Raw genomic sequence first — 14358 nt, 5'->3', positions numbered from 1 at the left:
ACAAATTAAAATAACTATTATAATTTAAATAGTATCCCAAGAGAAATGTTTTAAAAAGTATTTCTATTTCATAAAACAAGATCAAAATTCATTGTAGATGACAATGGTGTAAATAAAAAAATGCAATCCCAATTTCAGCAGACCAACTGAGTCAATGGGATCTTGAGAAGTCAACATTTATGCAATTCGGTTTAGGTTAAATGTCCTCTAGAGTTTCAAAGGTCTGTCTCATTCTGATGAGTGCATGTTGATATGGAATCCATACACCACCAGGCACTACAGGCTATATTGGTATGTTGGCACAGTATTGTATTGAAGAGAAAAATTCATATCTCTACAATATTTGGTCTCCTTTGGTAAAAGTTCAGATGGTCTTCACTCAGATACTTGTTAAGCCTGGGAGGATCTGTGTTGCCATTCAATCCCAACATGAGAGTAGCAATAGAGGAATCCAAAAACAGAAAGTGTTGCCCAGGGCCAACCTAGGAAAGAGAGAATAGGGAGAGATTAGCTAGGCTCAGATTCATCCAAAAAGAGTTAATGCATACATGCTGCCCCATGGCACCCAAACTGAAATGCTTAGAGCAAGGGTGTACATCCTCAAACTCTTCATTCACATATACAGAGGTAAATATTTACAGAAATTTTCTCCCTGCTATTGGAAAAAAACAGCATTTCTTCACAATATTTTCCCTGTATTTGAATGGCCTGTAAACTTGCAGAGGAATTATTCTGTGCAGAAAAACACATGGGCAAACACTATTTTCTGCATAGAAAACAAAAGAAGACATAGTTTTCATAATTTTTACTGTTGATTGCTTTTATGTTTTTTAAATGTATTGTGATGTTTTTGCTTTTTACCAATGTGTGTATTTTTATATATGGCATTTAATTGTGCCGACTTGTACGCCGCCCTGTGTCACCTTCAGGCTGATATGGATGGGATAAAAAGGGCATAAATAAATAAATGAACTCACGGGAAACATTTTAGGCAAAAAAACAACACTGTGGTTGCCTACAGTTACACACTAGTAACTGCTACATATTCATGATCTCTATGTAGCCTATAGTTTAGGCAATACATAGGAATCAGTAATGTCCCCTAAATTCCATACACTATTAAGCAGCCACAGGGATCACTGCGCATGTGAAGAAGCTGCCTGACATTCTGACACCCCTCTGCATGAGCAATATTCAGCACAGGGGTTTTTGCTTGCTCTCTCTCTCTCTTGGGAATATCAGGTAGTTATTTCTTGATTGACCAAAAATGGACCGACAAATGGGGTCTGGGGGTCTGGCTAGAATCCACTATGTTGTAGTAGTACTAATAATAATAATAACAACTTTATTTTTATACCCCGTCAACCATCTCCCCGAAGGGACTCGGGCGGCTTACAAGGGACAAGCCCAAAATTTACAGATAAAACACAACCAATTAAAAACATCAGATAAAATATAAAACAATCAGAATTGTAAACAAACATCAAAACAATATGGCTGAGAGAAAAAACGTAGTTGAGGTACAGATTCAGTGAGTGCAATATATTCTGAAGGAGCGCAAGGAAAGTGCAACAAACAAGTAGGCAGGGCTGGAGATAATGTCATCAAAAGTGCTAAGGTGGACAATAAGAGGGGCAGGAAAATTACTAGTGGACTGCTTAATCAAAAGGAACATCCAGGTTTTTAGTTGTTTCCAGAAAGAGGACAAAGTAGGAGCCTTTCTGATCCCCTTAGCGAGGGAGTTCCAGAGCCGGAGGGCCACCACTGAGAAGGCACTCTCCCTCGTCCCCACCAACTGTGTTTGAGACGGCAGAGGGAGAGAGAGCAGTGCCTCCCCGGATGTAGCACTAAAGTTACACAATGCTCATGCAGGTGTCCACTGCATGTCTTTTTCTACACAGAGTAATTTCTGGGAGATAATTGTGCAGGGTCTTGTTGATCTGTCCTCCCAAATGAGATTTCTCTCATCCTTTGACCTGGGAATGAATAAGAATGAATATTCCTTCCATGCTGAGCTTGGAGCACATCCAATGGTTTATGTCAGCATCCTATCAGATGACAGGGTGGGTTCTTAGGTCCACTTCTGTAATTGAACTGATCTAAGCTCAATCTGCCAGGCACCTGCTGCCCTAAAGCCTCAATCCATTCCAATCTTTTTTTATCTTTCTCTGAATGAAGAACTTTTACAACACCCAAAAAGGTTAAGCACAGAGTGACATTCTTATCTGATAAAACTTTCTCTTTGGTCTTGGCAAAATAAATTTAAGCAAAACAGGGTGCTATTTCCTTTACAACATCTTCAGAGTTGTTATCTAGATGAGAGGATTCAGAAAGAACAACGATCCCAAACTACAGTGAAACAAATTTCATTCCACTAAGGTTTTCTAACATATAACATCACTCCAGGGTTGTCTGGATTCCCAAGGACTAAGTGCTTTAAAGTAAGGCTGGAATATCCCTGAAATGACTGCTGCAAACGAATGGCTCGTGCATTCTTATGATTTGATTATAGAGAAGAGGACATCCTGACACACAGGTTGCCACCAAGACATATGTCCTTTGATGACATCATTCAGGTCTGACTGTGACATTCCCTCTCCACCCCACCCCGCCCCACTCTTTCTTCTGGCCTTTCTGTCAAGTTTAAGAACCACATAACACTTTAATTAGCAAAAGTAAAAGAATTATGGATGATATTGGGTGAAAAAAGGGGTAAAGGTTTCATTTATTATAAAAAGATGATAGACAGACAGACCTCTGTATTTTACCTCTGTATTTTACCATCACTGAAAGAAAAGCAAGTTAATGCAACTACTAATAAAAAGCAAACTTGGAATCTATTTCCGCTTCGCAGCCCAAGTCAGCTGCTGAAAAAGCAAAGCAAAATCTCAAACATTTAACTCCTCTACAAATCAATTCCTTACCCATCCCCATGAAATTCAAGTAATCACCGACAAGGCTTTTTATATACTCTTATTCTGTTAACACAGCACCCTGATGTCTCTTTGTAAGAAGACACCACTAGTTATTGTGCAGTTAATTCTGGAAATGCAGGGATCAGAGGAAGAAGCATGGCCCTCATTAGAATGCAGTGGGCAACGAATGAACAATGGCCGAATGGCATTCTAATGAGAGCTCCGGCTTTTCCTGCACTGCAGCAACTTTGGAGCAAATATATATAAGCACTTGCTCTGATTGTCTTAAGCAAGACTTGCCTTGCATTAAAGTGTTCTATGGCTGTTCAGTAAAAGACAGATTATATTCCTATAATAAAGAGTTGTCGCATCAGACATACTGAGCTTAAGGGGTTTCTTTGCTTCACCATTTGCCAGGCTCAGTGCTGAAATGGTTTATTTGAGTGGTTCCCAATCCTTTTTTGGTGATGTCCCACCTAAGCATCTCTACCCCCCTTTCCCTGGTGACATATAATTCTTATTATAAAGTGAACTACTAAAAAGCCATTAACTTAATCTAAACAAGTTTAATCATCATCATCATCATCATCATCATCATCATCATCATCATCATCATTGAACTGCAAAGACACTGGCACAAGCCAGTCAAGGAGGTCCCAGTGGTTTTTGGCACATTGGGTGCAGTGCCTAAAGACCTTGGCCTGCACTTAAACACAATCGGCACTGACAAAATTATCATCTGCCAGCTGCAGAAGGCCACCTTACTGGGATCTGCAGGCATTATTCACCAATACATCACACAGTCCTAGACACTTGGGAAGTGACCGATGTGTGATCCAATTCAACATCCAGCAGAGTGTCTGCTGTGGACTCATCTTGTCGTGTTTCAAATAAATAAATAAATAAAATAATAAACTTTATTTTTATACCCCGCCTCCTTTTCCCCAAAAGGACTCGGGGTGGCTTACAATGGGACAAGCCCAGAGAGCACAGAGTTAAAGCGCAATGCAATAAAACAAAAACAAAAACAAACCAAATAGAAACATATCACAATAAAACATAACATCATGAAAACAGTACCATGGGAGCAATAAAAGTGCTGAGTTCAGAGGGCTCTGAGTTTGTGCAAAATTCTTAGATAGAGCTAAAGGAAAGTGCAAAATTCAGTGGCAGGGATGGGAGAATAATGTCCTTGGGCTTTATAATGTCAGGATTATAGAGCGGAGGGCCATGCTAAAGTGCTGGAACTTAGGTATTAAAGGCCAATTCTTTGGAACAGCCTAATCAAAGGCACAACATGGCATCCCTGAAAGAGAAAAATAAAAGAACAAAAGTACAGTTGAAGTACTGAGGAAGACATCACTAAGAAATCATTTAAAAAACTTATTCTTGTGTTGCCCCCCTTAAAAATCTAATTGTTTCCTTGTAAGGCATATACCTCATGCTAGGAACAAGGAGCATAACTGATTCAAGGTTACCTGGAGCTCTATCTGGACTGGACCCTCTATGTCTGAGATCAATGCTACAACACTACAATGGCTCTGTCATTAGACCAAAACTGTATATTTTGACTTCTAACCTTCTAAGAATTAAACAAAAGGACTTCATCCTGTACTATTTAAATCTTCTAACTACCAGTTGTATGAACTGAGCTCTCTTATAATTTATAAATGACTAGCTAGTGAGAAGCATTTTGTATGTACATACAGAGCTCTGTTGTGGTAGCTTTTGGAAAGACTCCCAACTGTCAGTTGTTGTTGGTATTAACTGACTTATGGCAACCCCATGAATGAGAAAGTTCCAAGTCATGTATCATCAACAACCCTGTGCAGTTCAACTAGAGTCAGAGCTGTGGCTTCTTTGATTGAGTCTGTCCATTTGGAATGTTGTCTTCCTCTTCTCTGCTTGCTTTCTCAGATCTATATATTTTTATTTTCAACTTTTCAATTTTACCCTGGGTACATTAGCAACTAGTCTATGCCACTCATTCTGCCTGAAATTATTACGGCTTCGAGGACACACATGCCTATGTTTTTAAAGTAATTTTGATTCTGGTAAGTGGACTGTGGACTGTAGTAGTTAAAATATTTTGAAAAGAATATTGGCCTTGGATCTAAACCCATCTATTTTTTGAACAAAATCTATAAGATTTAATTTAGTTGTGAAGGATGTGCCATCAAATCCTTTCATTATCACAAAAATGCCTGACTGTCATTCTGACTGACAATATCTCATTAGTGTGGTAGGTATTATTATATGTATCCAACATGCCTTACAAAGAGGACAATGAGGCATAGATGGGTAAATCAAAAGACCAAAAGGTTTGAGGCATAAAACATATTCCACAGCTGGCAAAAGAACTCGAAGTGTCTGTGAAATCCAAAACACAGAAATAAAGGAATGTTAGTTATAGGATCTTGCAAGAACACGTTGTTGTGCCTTCTTATAGTTTCTGGCTTATGGTGACCTTAAAGTAATCATAGCATTAATGTTTTTTGACAAGATGTATTCATAGTTTGCCTTTGCTTTTATTTGAGATGGAGAGAGCGTGACTTCCCTATGGTCACACTCTCTCCATGATCAAACCAGAATTCAGACCCTGGTCTCCAGAGTCATAGTTCACCATTCAAACCACTAGATTATTTATTTATTTATTTATTTACTATTCTTGTATACCGCTGTATCTCAAGCCCGAGGGCGACTCACAGCGGTTTCCAGACAGTAAACAACAAAGACAGTAAAAACAGCAGCAATCATAATAGATTATGTTGACTTTCTGCAACAGAGTGCACATACACTGTAGCATTCCATGCAGTATAGCACACTTTAACTGCCATGGTTCAATATTATAGAATTCTGGATTTGTAGTTTGATGAAGCACCATCACTCTTTGACTGTGAAGGCTAATGATATTGTAAAACTACAGTTCCCATGGTAGCACAGCATTGAGCCAGAATGCTGAGTCTCAACACTGGCAGTTAAAGTAGTATCAAACTGCATGCATTCTACAATGCAGATGCACCCCCGCGGTGTATTAAAAGAGAATAACATGACTTGTGATTCCTCTTATCTTGTTTTAGATTTATTTTATTTTTAGGTTAATGATGAAAAATGTACAGTCCACTAAATCTTATTGGAATGAGACTACAGTTAGCTGTTCTCATTGGCTGTGCTGCATAGTGTTGGCAGGAGTTAAGATCCAACAATATCTGAAGAACACGTATTTCATCTTTCTGTCTTAAGTGCATTATTGTTGATTTTCATCCTTCTATGACATGTAAAATGGTACTAAAATCAATGAGTTCTACAGATTCCATGGATCATCACAAAGTCAATGAATGGGTTCCGCATTTTTATGAGAAGCTAGAGTTTATCTTGCATCGTCAACAATTATACCAGAGAGGGAATCAGATGGAGCTTGCACATGAGCCCTGCCCTGTTACTCACTTGGCAACTTTATTTATTTATTTATTTGTTTATTTATTTAGGACATTTGTATCCTGTCCTTTCTCAACCTTCGCAGAGGGACTCAAGGCGTCTACCAGCCGGCACAGCACAGAAATCAGAATGACTGAACAGAGGTTACTGTACTTTGAGCATATTAGAAAAACACTTAAAATGTACCTGTTCTGATATACATGCAAATTCAACTTAAGAACAAACCTACAGAAACTACAGGACCTTGTTTGTAACTTGGGGACTGCATGTATGTTCTTCCTCAACTTATTCATTGCTGGGAAAGTTGAGGAAGAACATACAGGCAGTCCTCAAGTTACAAACAAGATAGGTTCTGTAGAGTTGTTCTTAAGTTGAATTTGCATGTAAATTGGAAAGGTACATTTTAAAAGTGTAACTCCAGCCACATATACATATAACATTTTACTACCATAGGAAAGGGTTAACCCCCCCCCCCTGTGCTGTTTGTTTTGCTACATGCGCTCCTGTTTAGAAGATTTCACTTCACTTTCTGTCCCTGGATTTTGAAAAAATCGGCTTTTTGAGGAAACAAGGATTGGTGAGAATCCTTCATTAGAGACATCTTTCCCCCTTGATTACTCTTTTGGGACTGAATTTCCCTTCCTTTGGGTAGATTTCTCTCAGTTCCTGTTGGCTCAACCCTATTCCTAACTATCCACCTCATCCACCGGCCAATTTGCCCATTGTATGCTGCTTCACCTCCCTTTTCAGCACGGAGTCCTTCACGTGACATAAAGGGACTTCCAGCCAGGCTCTGTACTAAAAAGGGGAGGTGAAGCAGTGCACAACAATGCAGCAACATGAGAGCCTTCCTGTGTTGCCTTCCCTTCAATGGGGGGAAGCTGGGTGGCAATGCTTCCCACCATGGTATGAGGAGGAATGTAAAATGGATAATGCCGGATACGGAGCGGTGGCTTTTCCATGCTACCCTGCCGCTGGGAGCCCATGGATTTGCCCTGATACAGGACGAATCTATGAATCTTTCTGATAAGGTCCTATGAGTCTTATGTAAATCAGATGTTTGAAACTCTGGGACTGCCTGTATAACAAATAGGCCATGTCCCCATCTACACTGCCAGTTCACTGCCATTAAGTCGTCTCTGGTCGACATGGGCAGGAGCAGCCAGAAGGCATGGAGGTTGCTAAGACGGCTGAGCAATGACCCCTCACAAACTAATACCCATGCCAACATAAAGGCAGATCAGATAGCACACCAACTCTTGAAGAACGGGAAACCCAACCTTGCCACTAAAGTAGGAAAGAAACCGATAGCCAGACAACAAGAGATTGAGAACAACAACCTTCATGAACCCTTTACATCTACTGAATTGGACATGGCTCTCAACAAATGTAAGAATGGCAAAGCAGCTGGCTTGGATGATCTACGGATGGAACAAATCAAGAACTTTGGTCCAAAAGCAAGGCACTGGCTGCTGGAGCTGATGAACAACTGCACTGCATCCTGTCAGATCCCCAAAATCTGGAGGAAAGCAAGAGTCATCGCCATCTTGAAGCCAGGCAAAGACCGTAATGACCCAAAAAGCTACAGACTAATCTCCCTGTTGTGCCACCTCTACAAAGTTCTGGAGAGACTTATTTTGCATAGAATTATGGAAAATATAGACCCCTGTCTGATCCCACAGCAGGCTGGCTTCAGAAAAGGCAAAAGCTGCACATCGCAAGTGCTGAACCTGACTCAGCACATAGAAGATGGCTTTGAAAGGCAGCAGATCACAGGAGCCGTCTTCATAGACTTGTCAGCAGCCTATGATACTGTGAACCACCGCCTCCTCCTGAGAAAAATGTATAATATCACAAAGGACTACCACCTCACCCGCCTCATAGGAAACCTGCTACAAAACAGGAGCTTTTTTGTTGAGTTCCAGGGCCAGAGAAGCAGATGGCGGAAACAGAAGAACAGCCTGCCTCAGGGGAGCGTGCTTGCTCCATCCATGTTCAACATCTACACAAATGACCAGCCACCACCAGAAGGGACAGAGAGTTTCATCTATGCTGATGATCGTGCCATTACCACTCAAGCAGGGAGCTTTGAGATGGTAGAACAGAAGCTCTCTGAAGCTCTAGGTGCTCTTACTGCCTATTACAGGGAAAACCAACTGATCCCTAATCCATCTAAAACACAGACATGCGTCTTTCACCTTAAGAACAGACAAGCATCCCGAGCTCTGAGGATTACCTGAGAAGGAATCCCACTGGAGCATTGCAACACACCCAAATACCTGGGAGTCACTTTGGACCGTGCTCTGACTGACAAGAAGCACTGCCTGAACATCAAGCAAAAAGTGGGCGCTAGAAACAACATCATACGAAAGCTGACTGGCACAACCTAGGGATCACAACCAGACACAGTGAAGACATCTGCCCTTGCGCTATGCTACTCTGCTGCTGAGTACGCATGCCCAGTGTGGAACACATCTCACCACACTAAAACAGTAGATGTGGCTCTTAATGAGACATGCCGCATTATCACAGGGTGTCTGCGCCCCACACCACTGGAGAAATTACACTGTTTAGCCGGTATTGCACCACCTGACATCTGCCGGGAAGTAGCAGCCAATAGTGAAAGGACCAAGGTAGAGACATCTCCAGCTCATCCCGTTTGGGTATCAGCCAGCATGTCAATGACTTAAATCAAGACATAGTTTTCTTAGATCTACAGAGACACTCACTGGAACACCCCAGCAAGCGAGAGTCCAAAAGTGGCAGGTCCAAACCCAGCACCTCAATCCATGGGTGATACCAGATGAGAGACTCCCCCCTGGGCACTCAGAAGACTGGGCGACTTGGAAGGTGCTGAACAGACTGCGCTCTGGCACCACGGGATGCAGAGCCAATCTTAAGAAATGGGGCTACAGGGTGGAATCCTCGGCATGTGAGTGCGGAGAAGAACAAACCACTGACCACCTGCTGCAATGCACCCTGAGCCCTGCCACATGCACAATGGAGGACCTTCTTGCGGCAACACCAGAGGCACTCCAAGTGGCCAGATACTGGTCAAAGGACATTTAACCAACTACCAAGTTTGCAAAATTTGTGTTTTTTTCTTTTTCTTTTTAATCTGTGTGTTTGTTTTGCTCTGTTAGAATTGTAATACAATGGTATGGTTGCTGATGACACGATAAATAAAACTGCCATTAAACTGCATTCTGAACCTGCAGTGCAGATGGGGCCTAAATCAATAAAAGAAGTCACAGGCCTACAGTTGCAAGACCTGAGTACTTAATAACAGCCTCACATTCATAGGATATCCAAAGGACAAAGTCCTCTTAATATGAATCAACCAGAAGGCTGGGTGTCCTCCCTATTTATGAACATCAGTGGCCTTTGACTAGGCAAATGTAGTGCTATATGACCTTATCTGGTTGGTTTTTTTTTTGTGGGCAGTGGGGTGGGGCGGGGGGGACGGGACGACAAATGCATTCAGAAAAATGTTGCTCTTGAGTTATGTAAAACTACCTCATCATCCCCAACTCTCCTGAAAAACAAAACAAAACAAAACACTGATGCTGTATTTTGTGCCTAAGGCATCACTTGTTCCCTTTCCAAATGATCTATGGAAGGAGATAAACTTCCAGTGTCTATTTATGCTGTCACGAGTGACTAAAGATAGCATTTGAGTCCCAAGTTTATTTTCTAATTTCAATGCTCAGCACAATACAGAAAGCAACTGTGCATCAAGCCGAACATGTGATCAAAAGCGCGGCTGCCACTGCCAAGTCTAGAAAAAGCCCAGTAATTGAAAACAACTATTTCCTACAGTGAATCGATGTTGCAAAACTCAGGAGCAGAATTTTCCCCTTTCTTTGTGGCAGGCCATAGATCTTCAGGAGAGAAGAAGCCAGCGAGCACTTCAAGAACTGGCTGCATGAAATCCAGCACTCAGCTTGCCCCCAAATCAGTTTTGTGCTTCATCAAACAGCTGCGCTGCCAGAAGAAGATACTTGAAAGAACAATGTCTTGCTGTCATTATTTTTCTTTCCCAAGCTTCAGAGCTATGTGCAAATTAATGGAAGATGGACTACGGAGCAAGAGAAAAGCAGAGTGCAAAAGCAAAAAATGTTTCCATTAAATTTTCCACCGCTTTTTGGTAAAGCACAATTTTGGTAATGAGTTCTCCAAAAAGAAGACCCCTGATCTGAGGCAATGTATGATCAATAATGGTTTTCTTCCCCTACAGACTGAAAAGGAATCCATGGCAAGGAGAAATTACTAGGAAGATGTCTGTGCAAAACATTTTCACATGCTGTTTTCCATTTTATATTTGCCTACAATTCTCTGTCCAAAATATAGATCTAAATCTGACCCTGGCTGCCAGCAATGCTGATTAGCAGCCAGGAGCTTGTTTGTTTTCCAGTGGCCTAAAAGAAATCACCAGCTTTCATCTGCTCCATTTGCTTTTGACATTTTAAATCTTAATTTGAGTTTAAATATTATCAAAGCTCGGGCCAGGGCAGATGAGATTTGCAACACTGCACAGGCAAGAAGAGCCTCCTCAGTTTTGTACATCATTAGCAAGACAAGCAAATAGAACTGGAATGGTGCAGATATAATAAAATGAGGGGGCTTGTTGGTGTTTGTTTCTGTACTGACAACAAAAATAAAACACTGTAGATATGAAATTAAAACGCAAAAAGAAAGTGAAAGCCAAATCAGCTTTTAACCAGCACACCTTGAGAATAATGACACCACAAAGCCAAAGCAGACTCGTACGTTAATAGGGAATATATCTTTATTTCTGAGAAAATGTGACTTTCCTGATTTGATGTATTGTCAAAGGCTTTCATTTCAGGAATCACTGAAATCACAGGTTTCTTTGGGCTATATGGCCATGTTCTAGAAGCATTCTCTCCTGACGTTTCACCTCTATCTATGACAGACATCCTCAGAAATTGTGGGGTCTGTTGGAAACTTGGATAATTGGGTTTATATGTCTGTGGAATGTCCAGGGCGGGAGAAAGAACTCTTGTCTGTTGGAGGTGTGAATGTTTCAATTGGCCACCTTGATGGCCAGACAGATTTTAGGTATGGCTTATTAGTGCCTGGGGGAATCCTTTGTTGAGAGGTGATTAGCTGGCCCTGATTGTTTCTTGTCTGGAGTTCTCCTGTGTTTGAGTGTTATTCTTTATTTTTGGAGTTTTTTAAATACTGGTGGCTAGATTTTGTTCATTTTCATGGTTTCTTCCTGTCTGTTGAAATTGTTCACATGCTTGTGGATCTTGATGGCTTCTCTGTGTAGCCTGACATAGTAGTTGTTAGAGTGATCCAGCATTTTTGTGTTCTCAAATAATATGCTGTGTCCAGGTTGGCTCATCAGGTGCTCTGCTATGGCTGACTTCTCTGGTTGAAGTAGTCTGCAGTGCTTTTCATGTTCCTCAGTTCGTTTTTGGGTGCTGTGTTTGGTGGCCCCTATGTAGACTTGTCCACAGTTGCATGGTATACAGTAGACTTGTGCAGAGATGAGAGGATCCCTCTTGTCCTTTGCTAAATGTAGCATTGGTTGGATTTTCTTAGTGGGTCTGTAGATCATTTGTATGTTGTGATTCCTCATCAGCTTCCCTATGCGGTCAGTAGTTCCTTTGATGTATGGTGAGAACACTTTTCCTCTGGGTGGATCTTTGTCTCGTGGCTAGTTCTCGGTCTTGCAGCTCTTCTGATGTGTGAGGTGGAGTATCCATTGGCCAAAGCTCAGTTTAAGTGGTTCAGTTCATCTTGGAGGAAGTGGGGTTCGCAGATTCTTTTTGCACAGTCTGCCAGGGCTTTAATGGTGCTTCTTTTTTGACTTGGGTGATGATTTGTTTTTTATCCCATTTCTGTTCTGCAGCAACTGAATCCACATGTATGGTGGTGGTGATAATTTTCACATGACAGTGAATAAAACTAGTAATTAGGAGTTCACTCATACAGTCAGATGTTTGTCCAAACACAGTTGTTTCTTTTAGTTTTCATTTCTTGCTTGGGTTTAAAGCTGGTATGTCAATCACGCACCACACAGCACTAGCTATTGAATTTCACCTTAACACTGCATTTTGCTGTTGTGATAGCAAATTGGCAAATGCATAGGAACTCCTGGCAAAATATCACCATGGAATTTTTGAGTTGAAAGGGTTAGGTTCTTACCTTCTCTAAAAAGAAGCAGAATTTTAAAAAAAGTTGTGTTAATATTGAATATAAGTACGCAAAGGGATCTTGTAGCACTATAGATATGGGGAAAACAAAGTAGCTAGTATAATACTGGTCTACCCAAATTTATGCTCATAACTTTGCTCTCTCTGTTTCTAAGATGCTACAAGATTTATTTAACTTTCTTTTGGAAAAAAAAGCAGCAGCAGTCATAGTTTGGCACTAGCACCATAACATACTCAAAAGTTTGAGTCTGGAATGCAAAATCTGTCAGTGGTTCATCCTCCTCCTGCTGATATACAATATTTTCAAAATTGGGGTAATTATTACTGGGAGACACCTGGGAGACAAATGTTACTGGGAGACACCTGTTCAACCCCACAACCATTGTCTTGTGGGGTTCCTCAGGGTTCAATACTGTCTCCCATGTTGTTTAACATCTATATGAAGCCACTGGGGGAGATCATCCAGAGTTTCAGGGTGCGGTGTCAACTGTACGCAGATGATATCCAACTCTGTCACTCCTTCCCACCTGCTACTAAGGAGGCTGTTCAGGTCCTCAACCGGTGCTTAGCTGCTGTGACAGTCTGGATGAGGGCAAACAAATTGAAATTGAATCCAGACAAGACAGAGGTACTCCTGGTCAGTTTTAAGGGCAAACAGTGCATAAGGTTACAGCCTGTGTTGGATGGGGTTACACTCCTCCTGAAGACACAGGTTTGCAGCTTGGATGTGATCCTAGATTTATTGCTGAGCCTGGAACCCCAGGCCTTCTCAGTGGTGGCCCCCCAGTTATGGAACTCCCTCCCCAGTGACATCAGATGGACTCATCCCTCCTGGTGTTCAGGAAAATGATAAAAACTTGGCTTTGCTCACAGAAGTTTGGGGAGTAGTATCATATGAAATTCAACTTGAATGTAACATGTTTGATCAACAACTATGGGACTAGGCGATATTTTAAATCTGTTTTATTGTATTTATATGTTTTAACTGTTTTATAATTTGAAATGCCATATTTGTTTATTTGTATGCATAATACAGCATTCAATTTTGCCATTATCTGTAAACTGCTCTGAGTCCCCTTTGGGGTGAGAAGAGTGGGGTATAAATATAGTAAATAAATAAATAAATAAATAAATAAAATTATTCTCTTTGATTTGACCTGCAATCCTATACACATTTGCCTGGGAGCAATCCTCCTCCTCAAAAGAGAGAGGGACTGGTGTATTTCCTACTAAACATGTATAGGGTTGTGCTTTCGATTTTTGTAATTGTAATAGTTTGATTTCATGGTACATTGGAAGCTCGGTTTGTAATAAAGCCTATTTCATGGCTATTTGAACCATAGATTCGGAACACTGCTACCTTAGTTATCAGGTGATACCTGAATCCCAACGCAAAGCAACACTCTCTTTTTTTTGTCAATATTGAAATTCTCATTTAATGCTTTTAACACCTGCTTTAATATTTTGGTGACTCAAAGTGACTCATTTAGGTAGGGCTCCTGCACTAAAAATTCAATACAACCCTCACATGCATTTTAAAAGCTCCTAAGAGCGTTTTTTAATCGATTTCGGATGGGAGTAACATTACATCTCATTTTTTTTCTTGGTGTGTTCACACTCCTGGGCAGGCGGTGTAACCCAAGGTGTTGCATTAATCATCTCTCATAAAATCTAATAGTCTTAAGTGTAAAATGCTTTGTACCATGATCAGTGTAAATACATAATCAATGTAATTTTCCCCGATAATGACAGGATCTCTCTCTTTTTGCAGTCTGGTCTGATCATTTGACTGAAGTCCTTATAATTTAATGTACTATCAT

The 14358-nt window shown here is 40.9% G+C and overlaps 1 protein-coding gene across 1 annotated transcript in view; it reads right to left on the bottom strand.

Moving 5' to 3' along the window:
- Nucleotides 1-46: 46 nt before the first annotated feature.
- The window catches only part of HHAT (hedgehog acyltransferase), a 230799-nt gene continuing 216487 nt past the window's right edge, over nt 47-14358 (bottom strand). Inside the window, exon 12 of the mRNA XM_060754333.2 lies at nt 47-482. Within this exon, the coding sequence (XP_060610316.2) occupies nt 391-482 (92 nt within the window). The 3' untranslated portion in view covers nt 47-390. The remainder of the gene's footprint in view (nt 483-14358) is intronic.

This window comes from Anolis sagrei, chromosome 1 (assembly GCF_037176765.1).
Source record: "Anolis sagrei isolate rAnoSag1 chromosome 1, rAnoSag1.mat, whole genome shotgun sequence".
In the NCBI taxonomy this organism is placed as follows: domain Eukaryota; kingdom Metazoa; phylum Chordata; class Lepidosauria; order Squamata; family Dactyloidae; genus Anolis; species Anolis sagrei.
The sequence above is the reverse complement of the archived record's forward strand: the minus strand, read 5'-3'. Positions and strand labels throughout refer to the sequence as shown.